Source organism: Thunnus albacares, chromosome 5 (assembly GCF_914725855.1).
Source record: "Thunnus albacares chromosome 5, fThuAlb1.1, whole genome shotgun sequence".
Classification (NCBI taxonomy): Eukaryota; Metazoa; Chordata; class Actinopteri; order Scombriformes; family Scombridae; genus Thunnus; species Thunnus albacares.
In genome coordinates, this window is record NC_058110.1 from 20,224,132 (window position 1) to 20,242,811 (window position 18,680).

The window sequence follows — 18,680 nt, forward strand, 5'->3', positions numbered from 1 at the left end:
CACACACACAAACACGCATTCAACCATAATATTTCAACAATATATCTATTCATGATGAGTAAAAACAACGTGCACAACTTTTCTTTTTTCAGAATCACACATGAATTCAATTTAAATTGTTTTGTTTTTTTCAAAAAGTAATTTAATATCTCTAAACTGTGCAATCATCTGTACATTTCTCTCTAGCTGTGGCTCATCAGGTGAAAATAACTGACAGTCAGGCGTAATGAGTAGAGATCTACAGAATTTCTATGTGCCTGGGCAAGTGCAGCCCACTGTAGTGTGATGTCCGGTACACTGCATTTCCCTTATGACGCACTTGTCTGCCTGTGTGTGATACAGACTCGTTGTCCATTTCAGCCTGGAACAACTCAGAGCACGGCAAATAACAGGATCTAGCATGCACTGGTGTACACAAACAACCCAAACTCAAACCTGCAATAACTGATTTTTTTGGCCACAAGCTATAAACACTCTTCAGTTGATACAGCAAATGTGTTCGCAAACAGTTATCTATTTACACATCCAGCAGACACCGAGCAACATTAGCTTTTATTTGGAGCCTTGTTTGTGCCCTCCTGAAAAATGTAACTACGGCTCTTTTTTTGGTGTCCATTAACTCCTGGACCAAATATCTCTGCTCTACTGAAGCTGCTAAATGCTTAAATATGTACATCAGCTAACTGCTAACTTTGTCTTTCTGCCATTTGGTTCTGGGCAAGTTAAGTACAATGTGATTTTAGAGCTGTTTTTGCTGTAAACACCTGCTGTGGCTGAAAATGAGGATGCCGATGAGAGTGGTGAAAGTGAACCAAAACATTAAAGTTGCGGGACAGAAAACCAAAACAATGAGCCAAAAGGTGATATAAAACTCCGGAGAGCTGAGGGGAAGTGCAAAGTCAAGTGATAATTATCTGTACGAGCACAAGTAGTCATGATAGATCCATTGTCAGTATAAAAGTATTGATTGTAGCCACTTTAAGGACCTCTGACTAGGAGCCAAGCTTCAACACATTAAAAACTGTCACACACACAGAGCCACGCACACCCAAAATAATCACACTTTGTCAGAGGAGTTATTGACCTACGCAATGAAGCAGAAAATGACAGGCTATATCAAGCCATATACAGTACATGGTCATAAATATAAATGTTGTAAATGTCCCGTCTTTTTTATTACTCTCTCTCTCTCTCTCACTGTCTTCCTCCCTTCATTCTCTTTGTCTTTGTTTGTAGAACCACGAGTTTGTGGACGAGCAGTATTACCAGCAGAGCTACCTGGAGGCAGGGCTGCAGAATTACCCGTCTCGAAGCCCCTCCCTCTCCAGCCAAGATGGCGTGACGGGCACATGCTGCACCCGCCGAAGCAAGAAGCACCACACCCCTTTACCGAACGCCAGTGCCCCAGCACACATGCAGCCTTTGACGCACACGCACACACACCAACAAGGCTTGCAGGAGCTCAGCACCATCCACATCCAGCCCCTCAGCACCAGGTAAGATCAGGGCAAAAAGACTCCAATAGCCTTTAATTTGAGTGCTTTGATGTTAAATTTCTGAAATCAGTTTAAAGAACAAAATCCACCCTTGGTTACTCTTAACGCAGCTGCAGTATATACTATACAATAAAATTGTGGTGTTTGTAGGAATTACTTTTTGACAGAGTTTTCTAGTTTGCTCATTTTCCTTCAGCTCACCTCTTATTATATTTTGGAGTCTGAATGATATTTGGCAAAAGCACAAATAATGGATTTAATAAAAAAAAATGTGTTCTCTCCAAATGTGTTCAATAGCAGTCTAATTCAAACGCCAATGAAGAAAACATGGCTGTGATCCACTGAAAATCATGTTTTTCTTGCTTTTTGGTTCAAAAAGTAAAATAAATGCCTTTGCCTGTGGCTGTGGAGTTTCATCAGCTTTACTGGTAGTGCAACATCTTATCAAGTAACTTCAAACCACTGACTTAATGACTAACAATAAATAAAGCTTTCTACAATTAGCCAACATTAGCCTAATGAGCCACCATGTAACTAATGACAACTGACAACGAGGTGCTAATTTACTGTCACAGCATTCACTGAATGGTTCACATACTTTTAGTCATTGATGAATCTGAGAATTTTGTCATGAATTACCAGGTTAGAAGTTGGAATTGAAGCCACATATAGTGATTTTTTTTTTTTTTTTTTTTTACAAATAAGAGCCTGTAAGACTCTCAAAGGTTACAGACCAGCCATAATACATCATCTTTTCAAGTGTTTAGAGTAAACTCATTTGAAAACGTCAGATCTTTTACACCCCAAAGAGACAGAGCAACATGAGCATCCCATGAGCTCTTCTGGCCATCTTACAAATGTATAGTATGTTGAATATTTATTCACCTTTTTAGCTTTGGTTTGGTCCTGCAAATTCTTGAGAAAAACATTTTTAGTTTGTGAGGGACACACATTTCTTTTACTTTGATTTTCTGTTGTTTGGCCCTGAAATCTATGTAGAGCTGCAGATTTGGGTGTAGATTGTCAGTGGGTCTGGCACCACTAGCATCCCATAAACATTACATGGTCGTTTGATCAGAATGTTTACTTGGTCTGACTGACATTACTGCAGCCCCAACAGCTGTCACTGCTGAACTATGAACGCTAGTAAAACTCCACCTGTTTGTTCTCCTTTTGTCTCCAAATAAAGCAACTTCCATACAAGATGACCCTTTCAGACCAGGTACTGAGACAGCAACGGGTTTGGAACTGCTAGCTTCCTATTATTATTATTACACAGAGTGATTTAATTTAATGGTTATGTCAAAAACGTAGTTTATTGGAGCTTTAAAAAATATCTTAGGGATTAAAATTTCTTGGTTAAGGACACCTCAAAGGACATTTTCAAAGGAGAGAGGAGGATTTCTCATTCATTTTTCCTCAACCACAGTCATCTGGGACACAAACCTATCTCACTGTCCTCACTGGCTCACAGGTGTGTGCTTACTTCTAATGAATTGTTTCAACATAAACAAACAACCCTTCATTTTTTTTTTCTTTCTTCCTTTTCTTCTAGCCGCTCCAGTCTGAACATGCGCGTAGACGAGCAAGCACCCCTGAACTGCCAGAGCAGCCAGATCACCACAGCAATCATCAGCATTCCCACGCCGCCAGTGACAACTCCTGAGGGAGATGCTCATCTGCCCGCAGGCCCCGCCCACCAGAACGTTGTGAAGGTGTCCGCACTGTGAAGACTAGAGTGCAGGCGCGTCACACAGAAAGACAGATAAAAGACTCATCGAGACAGACTGAGGGACAGAGGAGGACTGGGAATGATGGAGGAGAAGGCATTCAGAGTCCTAGTCTGGCCGTGGTGGAGCCTGCCCTCTGCTGGTCATGTACTGTAACGACATGGACTCCCTGTACAGACGGAGGATGGCTTTTAGATACAGTACATTCATGTTAACGGTTGGCATGCATGTGTGTGCGTATGCAAGTGTGTGTGTGGGTGAAAGAGTGGGAAATATGTTTAGGGAGTCGTTTTAGATGAGGAGGCGTTTGAGAATGTGCCTCTCGAGAGTTCCCAGAGTAAGTCATGTGTCACTGAGCACAAAGCACCTTTTTATGATTTTCGCTTAAGTTTGACTCTCATTGTCTTTTTTTTAGCAGGAGACATAAGGGAAAAAAAGAACAAAACTCAAATGAAAAGAAAGAAAACAATACTTTATCAAAACCATTTTCCACTGATTTAACCCTGCCCTTTTGTTTTGTGTCATTTTGGTCCACTTACACTGTTGATAGATAAATACGCCACCATTCATTCCTTTTTAAGGTCCAATATTATTCCACTTGAGTGATAAATCTTTAAAAATGACATATGGTAGGCTTGTCTGTGATGGCGTTACCAATGAGTTTCATATTTGTGAATGAGTGTATGTGAATATTTGCTAGATAGAGGAATTGTGACGTTTTGGATAGGAGGTATGTGCCTGTGTGTGTGTGTGTGTGTGCGTGCGTGTGTTTGTGTGAATGTGTTTGTCTCAGTTCATTGAAAACTTGTTTCAATTCTTCTGGAAGTCTCTATGGCTCAGTATATGGTATATTTGACTAGCTGCCACTCTGAAGGGTTCATTGTACACATTTCTGTCCAAAATTCTCAGCTACAAGCCTTTTTACACAATATGTGCCTGTTCTGCTGAAGTAAAAAATTTGTTTTTATAGTTTTCTGAAATTCCCCCCCCTCTCATTCTTTTCCCCTTTGGCTCTTACAGCCCAACGGACCTCAAATAACGCAATTCTCTAACAAAGAAATCAAAAAAAAAAGAAAAAAAAAAGTACATTTTGAATTCAAACCACCACAATTAAAAGCACAAGGCATTTTCTGAGAATTTCTGACACTAATCTGTCCTGAGCCCGGGTTCTTTGTGAATATTGTTAATAGAATATTTTGTAATATTTGACCATCGTTTGGCAGAACCAGTGAAGCTGTCCTCTCGTTCTCTCTCTCTCTCTCCCTCACTCTGTCTTTCTCTCTTCCTCTCTCTCCTCTCTCTCCTCTCTCTCTCTCTCTCTCTCTCTCTCTCTCGTTGTTGTCCTGTTGTATCCCTACCTCCTGTGTGAACAACAGTATGCTTTCAGTAGTCTTTATAGCTGTCAACGTTTTTTCTTCCCCAAACTCAGCGGGCATTTTTCAAAGTTGTTGAGTATGTGTACTCTATGTGGTTAGGAAACTTGGTGTTTGTACTTTTTGTCCTCCTTGGTGTTACAAAGGATTTTATTTACTTTATCTTAAAGGGAGAATTTAAAGCAGGGAAGTCTGTTGTAACGGTGACCACAGAGACACGGAGGACACTGGATGAGCCATCCACAGATCTCTGTCACCAAAAACATGCGCTATTCTGTCTGTTCTCTCAACTCACAGCCCCCTCACCATGTAACTTTAGTAATACTGCTCATCAAAGCCCATCAAAGATGACCTTTGTAACTATGGACAGTGACCTTTTAGCTCTTTACCTGATGACTCTCAGTTGGCCTTTTTCATCTTGAATGTCATTCTGAGTCCAGACAGGAGTTGGATTTGTCTTTAGGTGGATGAAACCACTGCCGGGGTTTCTACTAAAGCAGGGAGGAGAAGCTTCAGTCCCAGCAGACTAAGCATCCACTTCTGCTCCACGTTGATGAAATAAAATGTTGATCAAGAGCACACAGACAGGGCTAGAAACATCAATATATCAGCATACTGTCCATATCAGCCAATAGTATATTTCAAAAGCAATACTGGAATTGGTCTGCCCATATGTAGCTAATGTGTAACTATCATTTTCTGTAGAAGTAGACTGTCTTTTAAAACAACTGTCAAATTAGCAGCAGAAGAAAATGTATTGTGGTCTTTTTAAAAATATATATTTAATTGACTTAAGATGGACACATCAGAAAAGCTTAACCAGTTTTACACATGCATTTGTACTCTTACAAAAAACTCATATCATCATCATCATCATCATCATCATCATCATATCAGCCAGTATGGATGGGAATATATAGCATATCGGTACCATATCAGTGCATCACTACACAAGACTCTAAGGTCTCTTGGACTCCTCTTTTGTGCATTAGTTCTCTCTGATCATGAGGTTAGTATCAGCCCAAAGAAAGCCAAAAGTATTTTACAGAGTTGGAAGAGGATGTGTTTTGCCTCTGGTATTCCTAGTAGAGACCTAGTACTATTGCTGGTAATGTAGTACGTACTCCGTGACAACAGATCACCTAGATGATCCAGTATTAGTGTTTAGTCAAACTGTGCGCAAATTTACCAGGAGTAAAAAAGACGACAAGCACAGACAGGCAGAGCTTTTTCAGTGTCATTTTAAAAGTGGGGTAAAGACATCGACTTCATATTCACAGTATCAAGTCTGACATAGAATCTATTGAAAACTACAAGGGTATGACATAGGTAATGGCAGAAGTGAGGTTCCCTGTATTTTTTTTGTTTGTTTGTTTGCTTTGTTGCTAGGACAGTGATTAAACGTGATTTATTTCCTGCTTCCCTGTTTCAACACAGGTTGTTTTGTGTCAGCTACACTTTCAAATGACACAGTTTGAATTATTATGTAAGCATCTTTCCGCTCAAAGTGTCAAAGGATTGCATTTTTATTTACAAATGACAAAAACAGAGGTCTGTGATGGTGTTTGTCTCTCTCTTTCTCTGTTATGTACTCTCCTTTGATTGTCTTTTTTCTGGGCTCAGTCAGTTTTCCTCTCACTCTTTGCTTTGCCCTCCTATGCCACCTGTCGTTGTTGAGACTACTGCTGTGCGTATCTTGTCAGGTGTTTGATATTATTTATGACCTTGTCTTGTGTCCCGACTGTGAAACGCCTGATAAAACATCTATATCTGCCACAAATACAAAATCTGTGGGCTCTCTTCTTCACCCGCCTCTAAATCACTCTGTGTTTGTGTGTGTAAGTGTGCAAACACAAGGTAGCAGCTTGTGTATATTTAGCTTCAGCGGTTTCCAGTTCAGGTGACCCAAATGTTCAAAGTATTGATCCTTCAAGCTCTTAGTTTTAGTGGACACCCTTGGATGGAGGAGAAGATCTTGCTGAGTTCAGAGCGAAACTGTCTAGTGACTAAAGTGTAGATGAGAGGATCCACTGCAGCCTGCACACAGGTCAGCACCATGGCTGATGTCTCCAGCTCCATCAGCAACTGTGGGAAACACAAGGGAGAGTCGGGGTTGACACAGAATACCATTTCAAAATGTTATAGCATGACAGTCACAGTGTGATTTATTAATAATTATTTTTTATTTATTATCTGTCAATTGTTCTTTTTTGATTTTTTTTTAAATGTAAGAAAAGTGTGAAAAATGGCATTAGCATTTCCCACATACCAGATACAATCAAAAACAATTTATTTACAGTCATATAAAACAGAAAAGTGGTAAATCATCAGAGAATTGAACCAGCAATTGTGTTTTTTCTTTATAAATTACTTTATTAATCAATATTTGCAACAGTTTTGCTAGCCAATGAATCAACTACCACTAAGATGAAGTACATCATTGATATTAAAAATGTATTATTAAACTAAAATTATTTATTAAAAATACCTTAATTAAAATGTTCCCTTTTTGTTGAGACTACTTTGTATAATGAAGAAAACTGTCCGACTCACTCTGTCTGTGTCCCGCCACGAGATGACGTTCATGAGCAAAATAACCACCATGGGAACCCAGAAAAGTGTGAAGGCAATGATAATGTACCCAAAGCGCTGGGCCACTTTCCCCTCCATCTGTTTCTTCCCCCGCTCCCTGGCCCCAGGTGTCAGAAGACACACTGCCCCGACGATCTCCGGAGGTCTCCCTTGGACGCCCCCTGCGGAAGCGCCCGCACAGGAGGCTCCGGCTTCGGCCACCAAAAGCACCGTCCGGCGTGCAGGCAGCGGGCTACCGGAGCCCGGCGGAGCTGTCCGTGGTGCTGAAGCGGAGACACTCAGCCAGCCCCAGACGTGCTCCGTCACCGTCGGCCTCAGCTGGACTCCCCGGTTGAACACTTTCTTTCGGTGCTGCCTTACAACTTTGAATATTCGCACGTAGTGGATAACGATCACAGTCAGAGATAATCCCCACACCGGCACCAGAACATAAGGTCCAAACGGATCCGAGTACCGAAGATGCTCATTCCCATGCTCCCCGATGTGCGGACGGCAGAGCATGTAAAAAAGAGCTTTTTTGGAGAGAGTCAGCGACACTACTGCCAAGATGAGGCCGCATGCCCAGATGGACAGGATCCAGACGCGAACTCTGGCTCTCCTCCTCTCGGTTTGGAAAGGGAAGGCTATGGCTTGGAAGCGCTCCACGCTGATGCTGACCAGCGTGAGCAGCTGGACGCAGCTGCACAGGGCATAGGTGAACTGCTGCAGGGTGCACACAGACACCGACACCTGGCTGTCCTTCCCATAGCGCAGAAAAGAGAAAAGCAAAAGCGGCGTATCCACGGAACACTTCAGGAGGTCACTGGCAGCCAAACTGACCAGCAGCGCGTTATTACAAGTCTGTAGACTCTTGGTTCTGAAAACAACCCAACAGACCCACAAGTTCCCGGGTAAACCCAACACTAATGTTAAAGTCAAGACTGTACAGTTGAAAATGAGAAACGCTGTATCCATGTGGGTCTCATAGTGCGCGGTTGTTTTGTTCCAGAAAGTGCGCACATCCATTACTCAACCTGCGTTTTATGCTTCCTCTTATGAAGCCTTTAAATGTGAAACATCCCTTCCATACATCCCAGACAAATCCGTCTTCTGGTTACACTCCACATCAGTGAGCTGAGGCTCAGAGTGAGCGTTCACATTGGCTGCATAATGATGATTTAAGTTGGTAACATAAATGCTCTAGATGGTAAAAAAAAAAAAAAATTGCTGAAGTGGGCTCCTGGTTTAAATTAATTTATTCAAGGGTGTTTGCTTTTTGTGTTGCCCAGCACTGATTGGCTAGATGGTAGGTAGCGGTTGATTAGCCAGTAATCAGGAGCATGTGGAGTTGTCTGACCTTGCTTTGCCCTGTTGAAGAGATTGCACACAGTAAATTGCACAGTTTTGCCCCCATCCTCTCTAAACATTCGGTCAGATTGATGGCGACTGATGTGGATGTCCTGTATACTGTAAGAGTTTGAACATAGAGAAACTTTCAACACAGCACCATAAAAATACAGACTCAAAGCCTGTAAATGTGTAGAAACAAAAGAAAAAGTTTGAAATGTGCTCCATGCTGGTAATTTATTAGAAAAGTAATAGCGACAAACAGCATATAGCATGAATTCATTGAAAAACACTCAAAAAACATCTAAGTGCAGTATGTTAGATCAGAAGTGCAAATATTTGTACTCAACTCCTGCAATTTTTAATTCATTTTTTGCAGATGTTAAGACTGTTTACATTCTCTCATTAGATGATGATTGGCAATGTTTGAAGACAGTAGAGACAAGTCAGTGTTTCAGGAGTTCCTCCATGTAAACAGCATTCATGCGATAAGCTGCCATCCAGTTGTGAGCTACATTATAGTAGCTTTGGTAACCTTGCTCCTGATACGGAGACATGGAGGCGTAGTAATGAGCCCAGGCTCTGTAGCAGTGTCTCCAGTAAGTTTCAGCGCTCATCTCCTCCTCCTCATCCTCCTCCTCCTGCTCCTCTTCATCATCAGGTTCTCTTTCATCTCTTTCCCTCTTTTGCTCCTTCTTCATCTCCTCTGAAACCTTTTTGCTCCGTTTCCCAATCTCTTCCTTTGTCTTTCTTGATTTGTTTTTGCTGGTTTGTGCTGGACCCGTCCGCCTGCTCGATGTAATACTTGGCGCATATTCGTAGTTTTCACGCGGTGGCAAAGCTCTGCTACTCGTTGGACCGATTTCCTGGCGATATATTATTGGTTCAGAAGATGTTTGAGGTTCGGTTCTAGTGGGCCCTACATTTGGTTTGACAACAGTGGATCTATGACTTGCTTCAGTCTTAGTGACTGCGCTGTATTCGCCTCCTCTTGTTGTATCTAACTGCCCCAGTCTCTCATCATCCTGCTGGCTCTCCTCCATATCAGATTGGGAGCTTGAAGTACCAGATGTTGATTTTGGAGGTGAAAGCTCAGATTTCCACAGTTTACAGCTTTGTGAGACACTCTGAGTTCCATCATCCTCAATCATGACAGACACTCTGTGAACGTTCTGATCACCGACGTCCTCTCCACCTCTGAACTCCCTGATGACTTCCACTGATCTCCCTAAACCCGTCGTAATGAACATCTGGAAGTCCTGCTCAGCCTCCTCGAAGGTCGTAAACTCTGACGTGCAAGTCTTGTACGAGCTGAGTGGAGGAATCTTCGGCAGAGCGTCTTGCAGCTCTTTTCGAGTCGGCGGCGGGAGAACGTCCTTTACAGGAGACGCTCTTCTAGCATTCCTTTCACCGTGCGTTCCCAGCCTGGCTGCTGGATGGGTCTTCTCTGGCTTTCTTTCATGGCTATGCTCTACAGCTTCATCCATGATGGGGGCAGCAGCCTTGACACGTCTCTTCTCTTTCTTGGGGAAGAGCTGGGACTGGGGGCCTGGGGTTGACGCCTCAGTGCAGACATCCCAGTCACAAGGCTCATCCATCAACCCAGGCTCTATGGTGGCTAAAACGACAGAAGACAGATGAGACTTAAATTACCTTTCCGCAGTAACATCAAATAAACTTCAATTTGTTTCCTATCCATAGCTTTGCTCTCTTTAAAAACAAACATGTTGTGTGTAAAACTGCTCACAGACACGTGGACAGGACTCACATGGCAACACAGACAAACTCAGGCCACACTTTTGAGCGATGGCCATCATCTTGTTCTCCTCTTCGCCATGGCAACAGTAGGTCACAGCCAGCCCCTGAGTGCCTACAAATGAAAATTTAAGCCTGATTAGAACCCATTCACATAGCAGGAAAGGATAAGGGGGGGAATGAGTTGTGCGAGCAGGGACAGCAGGTGCACACACACACACACACACACACACTCTGACAATGTGTGCAAGCTAATTACATTCTGTTTCTGAGATAATGCACAAGTAAAACAAGGTAATTCTAATGAAATGCAGATCATTAGGAGACTATTGACCTTGCCAGGTGGGGTCAAACCTGCTAATACTCCAGAGACTCAAGCTAATCTTCCAAATGGTGTTAAATGTGGTCACAAAGAAGCAGGAAACGCTCTCTGGTCAAGCAATATGAAGCAACAAAAAGGTGAGAGAAAGCGTTTTTATACAAATTATAACACCAGGAGAGAACAAAAGATGCTTGTGCTGCACCAGTGTAAAATGTCATTGAACATAAACACAGGTTATGTCTGTTTAGTGTGACAATCAATTCTGGTTTGTTTAAATTGATTGTCTTTAAAACAACTGAATAAGAAGTGTTCAAAACAATTCTCAGTCGAGTCAGTGGACGAAAAAGATTTAAGCCTTGAGTGACATACACCACACATACACTCCCCCTGTTCATTGTCACCTGTCATGTATCTAGGCGGCCTAACTGGCTAAATGTGACAAGGTGTACATGCTGAATATTAAGTAACGCTGCTTGCTGTTGCCTGTGATTGCTCGCTTCTACTAAATAAAACTGTATCGGAGACTAACCGAAGCGGCCAGCCCGTCCAATTCGGTGCATATAGGTTTCCCAGTCCTGCGGCACGTCCAGGTTAATCACCAGGTTTACTTTCTCTGCATCTATACCTCTGGAAGTCTGACAGGGAAAAAAAAAACAACGAGGATCAGAGAAGAGAAACTAACTGATGCGCGTGATGGATGACATATGAAACACAGCATGATGGAAGATGCGTGCGTCTTACCAGGTCAGTGGAGATGAGCACTCTGCATTGATACTGCTTCAGTTTTGACATGGCCTCCAGTCTCTGGTCCTGACTCAGACCACCTGTACAGGTCACATGACGGTCACTTTGTGTCGGTACACATCAACTGAATGTTTGCATTTTTTTGTTTGGCCAATTCATTGTTAAATCTATGAAATATGATAAATAAAGACAAAGGTCTGTGACAAGTTACCTGATCCTAAAGTGCCATCAAGAAAATTATTCACTGATTATTTTGATAATCAATTAATCGTTTCAGTCATTTTCAAGCAAAAAAGCCAAAGATGTGATGGTTCCAGATCTTAAATGTGAGAATTTGCTGCTTTTGTTGGTCTTAAATTACAATAAACTGAATATTTGGGGGTTTTGAACTATTGGTCAGATAAAACGAGACACCTTGAGATCTAGGATATTGTGATGGGCGTTTTTCACAGCTTTATGTTCAATAAAGCCAACAATTAGCCCTAGATTGATTTATCATTTCATGACTACACTCCACACAAATATCACTACTTTTCTAAGGCCCCTCTCACCTGAGATGCAAACAGCAGGTAAGCCTTTGGAGGACAGGATGTCTGCCAGGTGCTGAGCCCTGAGGTGGAAATCCAGCACAACAGCATTAAACCAACAGTTTCTCAGAGATACATCAATTTTACTCTGATCTGACATGTTCAGTGTCAGTTCAACATCATGTAAAGAGCACCTCTGAGGAAGAGGGTAAACACTGAATCATGCATTACCTTGTATGCAGGTTGGAGAACACCAGCGCTTGATTGAAAGGTATTTTACTGAACAGCTCCAGCAAGTGCTGCACCTTCTCCTCAAACACCTTGTGAGGTAACGAATGGGACTGCACCAGCTTGTAATACTGCTTCAGGCCTGGCAGGAGGCACACAAGAGCAAGACAATATACTGTACAGCATAACGTTCATTGTAGGCCTTATGTTACTCCCTGCTTACTGTCAATCATCTGACACCCTCAGGAAAAACATAACATTTTCTATGATGAAAAAACACCTCAAAACATGTCACATTACAAACTTTATTATCCAATCAATGTTGTATTAATTTGGAGAGTCTGTTAGCCAGGACAGCAGGTAATTGAAAGCAAGTTTTGAAACTGTATGGTTTGAAAATATAAACTAAACAAAAGTTAAGTAAGTTTTAAATACATAATATGATTTTCATTTTCTGTCTAATATAAAGTAATTTTGTTGCTTTTTAACCCTTTAACTAAAATATTTTCCACTCGACCATGAAAAGAGGCTTACCTTTTAGGCCCATGTCCCTGGGATTGAGTCTAACAAAAGTGGGCTCTCTCATGTAGCGGGTCAGGTGCTGAGCGAGGGATTCTGGGTAGGTGGCAGAGAGCGCAAGCATCTGTTTGTTCACAGGCAGAGAGGAGAAGATCCAGCTGTAGAAGAGTGACAAGCAGGGAGAGAATGATGTGTGATTTTGTCAGATGATTTTATTGGTTTAATTAACCGGAGCAGTGCACATCAATAAACACTGCTGTAAATGCACCGAGGTACTGTTTTTCATCTGTAGTCCTTGAACAGATGTTACAAAGTTAATTGGAACATGCAAAACAGAAGCACCAACATAAAAAGGGCATACAGAACATAAAATACATCAATTACTTAGTGTTAATTTTGTCAGCTATTTTTTATTTAGTCTCAGTCATGTGTTGAATGCCCTTGTTAGTTTTTAAATCATATTTATTCAGCCTCATCCTGTTGTGTTTTTAGTCATTTAGTTGACTAAAAGTCTGGGCATTTAGTCTTATCTTATTAAAAGAAAAGTAAATATTTTATAGTTTTAGTCAAAACTGAAAATGAAAACTGTTGACATTTTAGTCTTTTTTTAGCCATCAGATTAATTTCATTTCAGTCAATCTAGTCTGGCCTAAACCAATGATGTTTTCTTATTTTAGTTAAACATAACTAACATACATAACATTGTATCTTATCATTATCTGATGAAAAACACAGGTTGAATGATTAAGAATGCAGCTTTGCAGAAAGTGTTTGGTCTGATGGGATCAGTTTAAGGAATACATCCAGACATGGGACATGTTGGGATTTACATATTTATTTTGAGCCCAATACTCTATTTAAAACTATCATAAAACTATGAGAGCTGCACAGACAATAAAAGGTTTTGAAACCAATCCTTTGGTTGCCCAAAGTACAAACTTACCTTTCTGTTCTGAAGAATGGAAATAAAAGTAGTTAGCCTAATAAAATCAAAAAGATAACTGTACACACATCAACTGCAATCTGCTTGCATTAAAGAGGAGGTCAGGTGTTAACAAGAAAAGAAAAAAAGTGCCCCACAGACTTAATAATGACACAAGGTTAACAAAATTGCTGTCTACCAAGCTAGTTCACATGGCATCAGTATTAAAGGTTAAACAAGGCAAGGTTTGCTAGAATAACAACAACAACCATGATAAGGAAAGGTAATGTTACACACTGCTATTTTTATCACTACAGCTGTCTACACTCGCACTATATCCACGTAAACATGACCTGAAGTCTATTTTCCTCTGTTTTATGCGTGTAATTACAGTCATTGTGTATTGGGCTCTGAGCGCCTCCAACACATGGGTGACCTACACTCAACACTGCACCTGAATGCCTCCAGTGTAAACACACAGACAGAGCACTCACTGCTGCTGCTCTACTAACATGCTGCTCAGGCTACGACTCCTGTGAGTCTATGATATTTTGTCTCCTCTTTTTTGTCAACAAAAATAAAGAGAGATTTTGATAAAGTTTTTATTTTTTAAACTATATTTTAGTCTCTTTCTTTCATGAACAATATCGCATGTTGATATAGTCACAGTGTTTAATGATGTCGGGGCTGTCTCGTCATCGTCTTGTCTTGGAAAAAAAAAGGTCGTTGACGAACATATTTAGTCATAGTTTTTGTCAACGAAATTAACATTGCATGAGCAAATGAGCACTACATTTAGTGTGCGTATACTTATGATATTTCATTTATATAAATGTGTTATGAGAGGCTTCAATCTAAGTCCTCTGGTTGAATAACAATCATGCCATATCACTCATTACGTAAAATTACAGATGTTTCTGTGCATCATACTTTATCTGTTCCTGGAAGCTTCCCTCCTCCAGCAGCTTGTCAGCCTCGTCCAGAACAAACAGTCTGATGCTGGCGGTGGACAACATGCCCAGCTCGATGAGCTGCTTGATACGACCTGCGTACATAACCAGGAGCAGAGTTACTTACAAAACTCAAGTAACAGCATGATGGTTACATAAACAGGTATTGCCGTCAGTGTTTGGCCTCTTACCAGGTGAGCCCACAGCTATATGGCACTTCTTCAGATGGGGCTTGTCCTGACTCACAGGCCTGCCCCCAATGAAGACATGACACTCCAGGCCCTCCATGGCACAGCCTATTGCCATCACGACTGAGTGGATCTGCACCGCTATCTCACGTGTCGGAGCCAGCACAAGAACCTGCAGGAGGATAAAAAAAATTTTTAAAAAAAGAGTCCTTTGTGAAGAAAGTTAAGATGTCAACAACCACTTTCATTTGATTGGGAGCAGATTAAGGATAAACAGCTGTTGGGCAGTTTTCCAATCAGTAAGACCCTGCAGCTAATGAGATTACAGTGCACTAGAATGCAGCCAGACGTACCTCTGCTTTATCAATAATTGTCCTCTTTCATCTATACTTTTGACATTGAGCAGCTTAAACTCATCAGATTAAGACCCTCAAAACCAAAGTGATTACTACTCAAGACCATCTGTTGCTGGTGAAAGTGAGCTGGGTGCTAAACTTCAAAATAACACTTTTTGTTTTCTGTATTATATGTTAGAAGATGAACAATTATTAAATCACTGAGATTAAAAGCATGGGAAAGATACTTTACTCATCTGGAGTGACTCCGCTCACCTGAGTTGCAGCATTCTCCAGGACCAGAGAGTCCAGAGCGATGGTGCAGAACACGCATGTCTTCCCCGTGCCAGACTTGGCCTGCACGATCAAATCTGAGAAAACAACAGAAGGACAATGCAGCGCTGCACAATTAGCCGGAATAATCATGATCACAATTTTGGCTTCCAAAATTAAACTTGACTGGGTACAACACTGATGCTTCATATCTAGAGGGGCTAATCTAAAACGCCTCCTCTCCACAGTTAAAACTGTCCAACTAATCACAGGTGTTTACTTCAAGTACACCATGATTAACCGGCCTCTGCTTCGTGACTGCTGGCGAGAGCATTTTCACTACACAGGCAACCTGCAAGAGGGATGTAACTATATCAACTTTGTAGGAATAAATCATTTTATCTCTTTGCAAGTTGTGGATGTATTTTTTTTTTTTCAAATTTGTACATTTGAAGGCAGTTTTCTAAAAGTAAAATATTCAAGTGCAATGAATGATTTTGTTCCCAAAGACTGATTTAGAAACATAGTGATAACAGTGGTTATCATTTACAATGGCTATATCATTGTGTAGCTTGAATAGAAAGTTAAAGGGCCGAGTCATACAAATTATAAAAATATTTTCTCACCCACATCTAGTGGTGTCTAAGCCATACAGATAGTTTTGGTGTAATGTTGCCAGGTTCTTCAAGTGTCAAATGTTTTCACTGGAACTACATAATCCACAGAACACAATGTCAGAATAACCAGGACACAATTTCTGCAAAATTATGATGCTATTGATTTTTTTGAATGTAATTTTTCAAACTGACCTTTTAATATTAGTATAATATAATCAGTAGTTTAATAGTATTATCATTTCTATCCTTGTGGTTTTAACTATGAATCCATCCACTGTGATCTGCTCACAGACTCACAGGAAAAGATTCTGACATCTGTCCCTCAACACTTCTGTAATGTGACATAACAATTTAGACTTGGGCTGCAACTAATGACTATTTTCATTATTGAGTAATCCACTTCTCAAAAAATAATAGTAAAAAATGCTACGCTATTTTCAGCCCAAGGTGATGTCAAAATATTTCATTTACTTTCACACACAATGAAGAAATAGAACAAATGTTCACATCCGAGATGCTGTAATGGGAAAATGTTTGGGATTTTTGCTTGAAAAATGGCTGAAACGATAAATCAGTTATCAACATAGGTAGAGATTTTTTCAAATCGACTGATCGTTTCAGCTCTTGTCTAAATATATCAGTGGTGAGAGTGACACAGCTGTTTAATTTAGTTTTGACACAGCTGACTGTCAGTCATCCCATTATCGACTTACAGTAAGTCTGTTTTAGTAGTAAGTTTTTAATGATGTAGTAGTGCGAATTAGATAATTAACATAACATGCAAGTCACAAACCTAAGCATCATTTTCTCTGAAAAATAAATAGCCGGTAACCTTTAAACAGAACAAAACAAAACCAAAAAAAACAAGCAAGCTGTTAAACAACATGCGCTGCAGTTCTGCAGGTATTTCCTTCATCCTCAAAGTCTCATCTCAGCATCTTGGTGTAAAAATATTCTGTCTGCTGCATGATAAAAAAAAGATTGTTTTACCCGTTTCTCAAGACAGAGATGGCAGTAAGAAAGTAAATGTGTCCCTTTGCACAGTGTGAATTAAAATTAAGTTTATTATCAGGTATATTTGTCTAAATCGATGTTACATTGTGTAATTTTATATTTTCATTTATTTTATATTCATAGAAGATAACAACAACAACCTGTGTTTTTCTAAGATCACTGCTTATTTATTTTCTGTAAAAACTGATGCTTAGTTCTGTGACTTTAATATAATGCTAAAACATGAGATGCACGAACTTGAGACAACCTCAGTACCTTACACACTCACAGGCCACTTCATTACGACCAGCTCTGCCATAAATTCTACTTTTACAAAGCTTATACAGTATTGATGTCGTAGTGGGTGATGGTCTACTGGGGTGCATGAGGGGGGCAAAATATTATGAACTGTTTTTAATATAATGTACACCACCACTACCACCCACTACGACCTCAATAATAAACATAAATTAGAATGATCACCTTTCTGACAATGTCAACAAAAACTGAAAATGTATAAACTTAATAAAAGCAGAATTTATGGAAGAGCTGTTGTATTGGATTAGATTGCACAGGTGTTCCTCATAAAGTGGCCGGTGAGTGTGCGTTTGGTGCTATGCAGTTGTAGTATGACTGCTTTTTTTAACTATATTTGTATGAAATTGTGCCATTATTAACCCCAAACTTCAATTTGCTAACTTTAATCTGCACGATCCAGTCAGTGAACCTGTTTCTGCTGCTACACACACACACACACACACACACACACACACAGTTTTCTGAACCCACCAAGTCCGCAGCGGCCCAGCGGGATCGCCTTGAGCTGGATCGGGGAGGGTTTCTGAAAGCCTGTCCTTCCAAGTCCTTCCAACACGGGCTGAGACAGCAGCAGGGAGCTGAAGTCGATCCCCTCCGACAGAAGCACATCATCGGTCCGCTTTCGCGTCTCTATGTCGTGCGCTGCTTTCCTCACGGAGGCAGCCATGTTGACTAGACTGTTGATCACAGACAGCCGATTAAAAACCCGCAGCAGACCTGTGAGTTTACCGCCCTCTAGTGACCTGGAGGGGAACTGACCTGTCTGTGTGACAATAAATAAAATCACATGGAGAGACTGAAGTTCAGCTTCTTCCAAAGAAAAAACTAGAGGTTGTGGTTTATATACTATTGGTTAACATGACTTATATTAGTATTATTATATTATATATTATCATTACAGTCTGTATCCTCACTGAAGATTGATTGGTAGATTAAAGACCAAATAATTACTTATTTATAGTTACCATGTTTTGTTTGGCTGATATAAATTGGCCTATCCAAAAGAAATACTGCCCAGAATAAATGTTAAGCCTCACAGTGTATACAAAAATGTGTGATATTAATAAGCCATAATGCTCCTTCTATGCCTGTAACCAGCAGACCTGCATTTAACTCTAATCCTAAAACCCATATTGTGCTGCTGAATCCCTGCTTCATTACTCAGTGGTCGCTATAAACCCAGCAATCACAGAAAGTGCAGTCTTACAGGAATTATTGTCTTCACAATCCGGATCTGCGGATTTGGTTTTCAAGAATTAAATGTTATGATCTAGAGCCCCTCTCCCCTTATTGGGCTTATTAAGAGGGTCTCCTTCTCCATCTACTCCTTAGAGCTGCATCAGGACAACAATCATGCAGCATCTGTAGAAAAGGACTTCTTTGATTGTTGATATTGTCGGATTAGCAAATTGATTTTTTGATTCAGCACCTGCCTATTCTCACTGTTTTGTTTTTTATTTTGTTGAGTTGTT

The 18,680-nt window shown here is 40.6% G+C and overlaps 3 protein-coding genes across 5 annotated transcripts in view; 1 reads left to right on the forward strand and 2 right to left on the reverse strand.

The window, feature by feature from the left end:
- kcnd3 (potassium voltage-gated channel, Shal-related subfamily, member 3) overlaps positions 1-4,286 on the forward strand; it is a 98,301-nt gene extending 94,015 nt beyond the window's left edge. For 2 of the 3 annotated variants that reach the window (XM_044351820.1, XM_044351821.1), the window contains 2 exons: positions 1,237-1,496; positions 3,052-4,286. In XM_044351820.1, the coding sequence (XP_044207755.1) occupies positions 1,237-1,496; positions 3,052-3,226 (435 nt within the window). In that variant the 3' untranslated portion in view covers positions 3,227-4,286. Of the gene's footprint in view, positions 1-1,236; positions 1,497-2,685; positions 2,719-3,051 lie in introns of all 3 variants that reach the window. The other variant, XM_044351822.1, reaches the window with a different exon arrangement.
- Positions 4,287-4,720: 434 nt separating this feature from the next.
- LOC122982491 (5-hydroxytryptamine receptor 1-like) lies at positions 4,721-8,636 on the reverse strand. Its single transcript, XM_044351823.1, has 2 exons — positions 7,153-8,636; positions 4,721-6,684 (listed from the first exon to the last, which is right to left on the reverse strand). The coding sequence occupies exons 1-2, from the start codon at positions 8,194-8,196 to the stop codon at positions 6,529-6,531; spliced, it is 1,200 nt and encodes a 399-aa protein (XP_044207758.1). The 5' UTR covers positions 8,197-8,636; the 3' UTR covers positions 4,721-6,528.
- Positions 8,637-8,735: 99 nt separating this feature from the next.
- On the reverse strand, positions 8,736-17,908 carry ddx20 (DEAD (Asp-Glu-Ala-Asp) box polypeptide 20). Its single transcript, XM_044351818.1, has 11 exons — positions 17,680-17,908; positions 15,284-15,378; positions 14,676-14,844; positions 14,465-14,579; positions 12,628-12,770; positions 12,097-12,235; positions 11,890-11,948; positions 11,336-11,418; positions 11,124-11,229; positions 10,286-10,387; positions 8,736-10,135 (listed from the first exon to the last, which is right to left on the reverse strand). The coding sequence occupies exons 1-11, from the start codon at positions 17,873-17,875 to the stop codon at positions 8,964-8,966; spliced, it is 2,379 nt and encodes a 792-aa protein (XP_044207753.1). The 5' UTR covers positions 17,876-17,908; the 3' UTR covers positions 8,736-8,963.
- Between the last annotated feature and the right edge of the window lie 772 nt (positions 17,909-18,680).

Coding starts and splice junctions, on each gene's coding strand:
- ddx20 (XM_044351818.1), bottom strand. CDS start 17,875: ATGGCTGCCTCCGTGAGGAAAGCAGCGCACGACATAGAGACGCGAAAG. Junction 11,230..11,335: donor TGCTCATCTCCACTGACCTG/GTAAGACGCACG, acceptor TTTCCCTGTCAG/ACTTCCAGAGGTATAGATGC. Junction 10,388..11,123: donor TGGACGGGCTGGCCGCTTCG/GTTAGTCTCCGA, acceptor TTTCATTTGTAG/GCACTCAGGGGCTGGCTGTG.
- LOC122982491 (XM_044351823.1), bottom strand. CDS start 8,196: ATGGATGTGCGCACTTTCTGGAACAAAACAACCGCGCACTATGAGACC. Junction 6,685..7,152: donor CGTGGCGGGACACAGACAGA/GTGAGTCGGACA, acceptor TGTTTCCCACAG/TTGCTGATGGAGCTGGAGAC.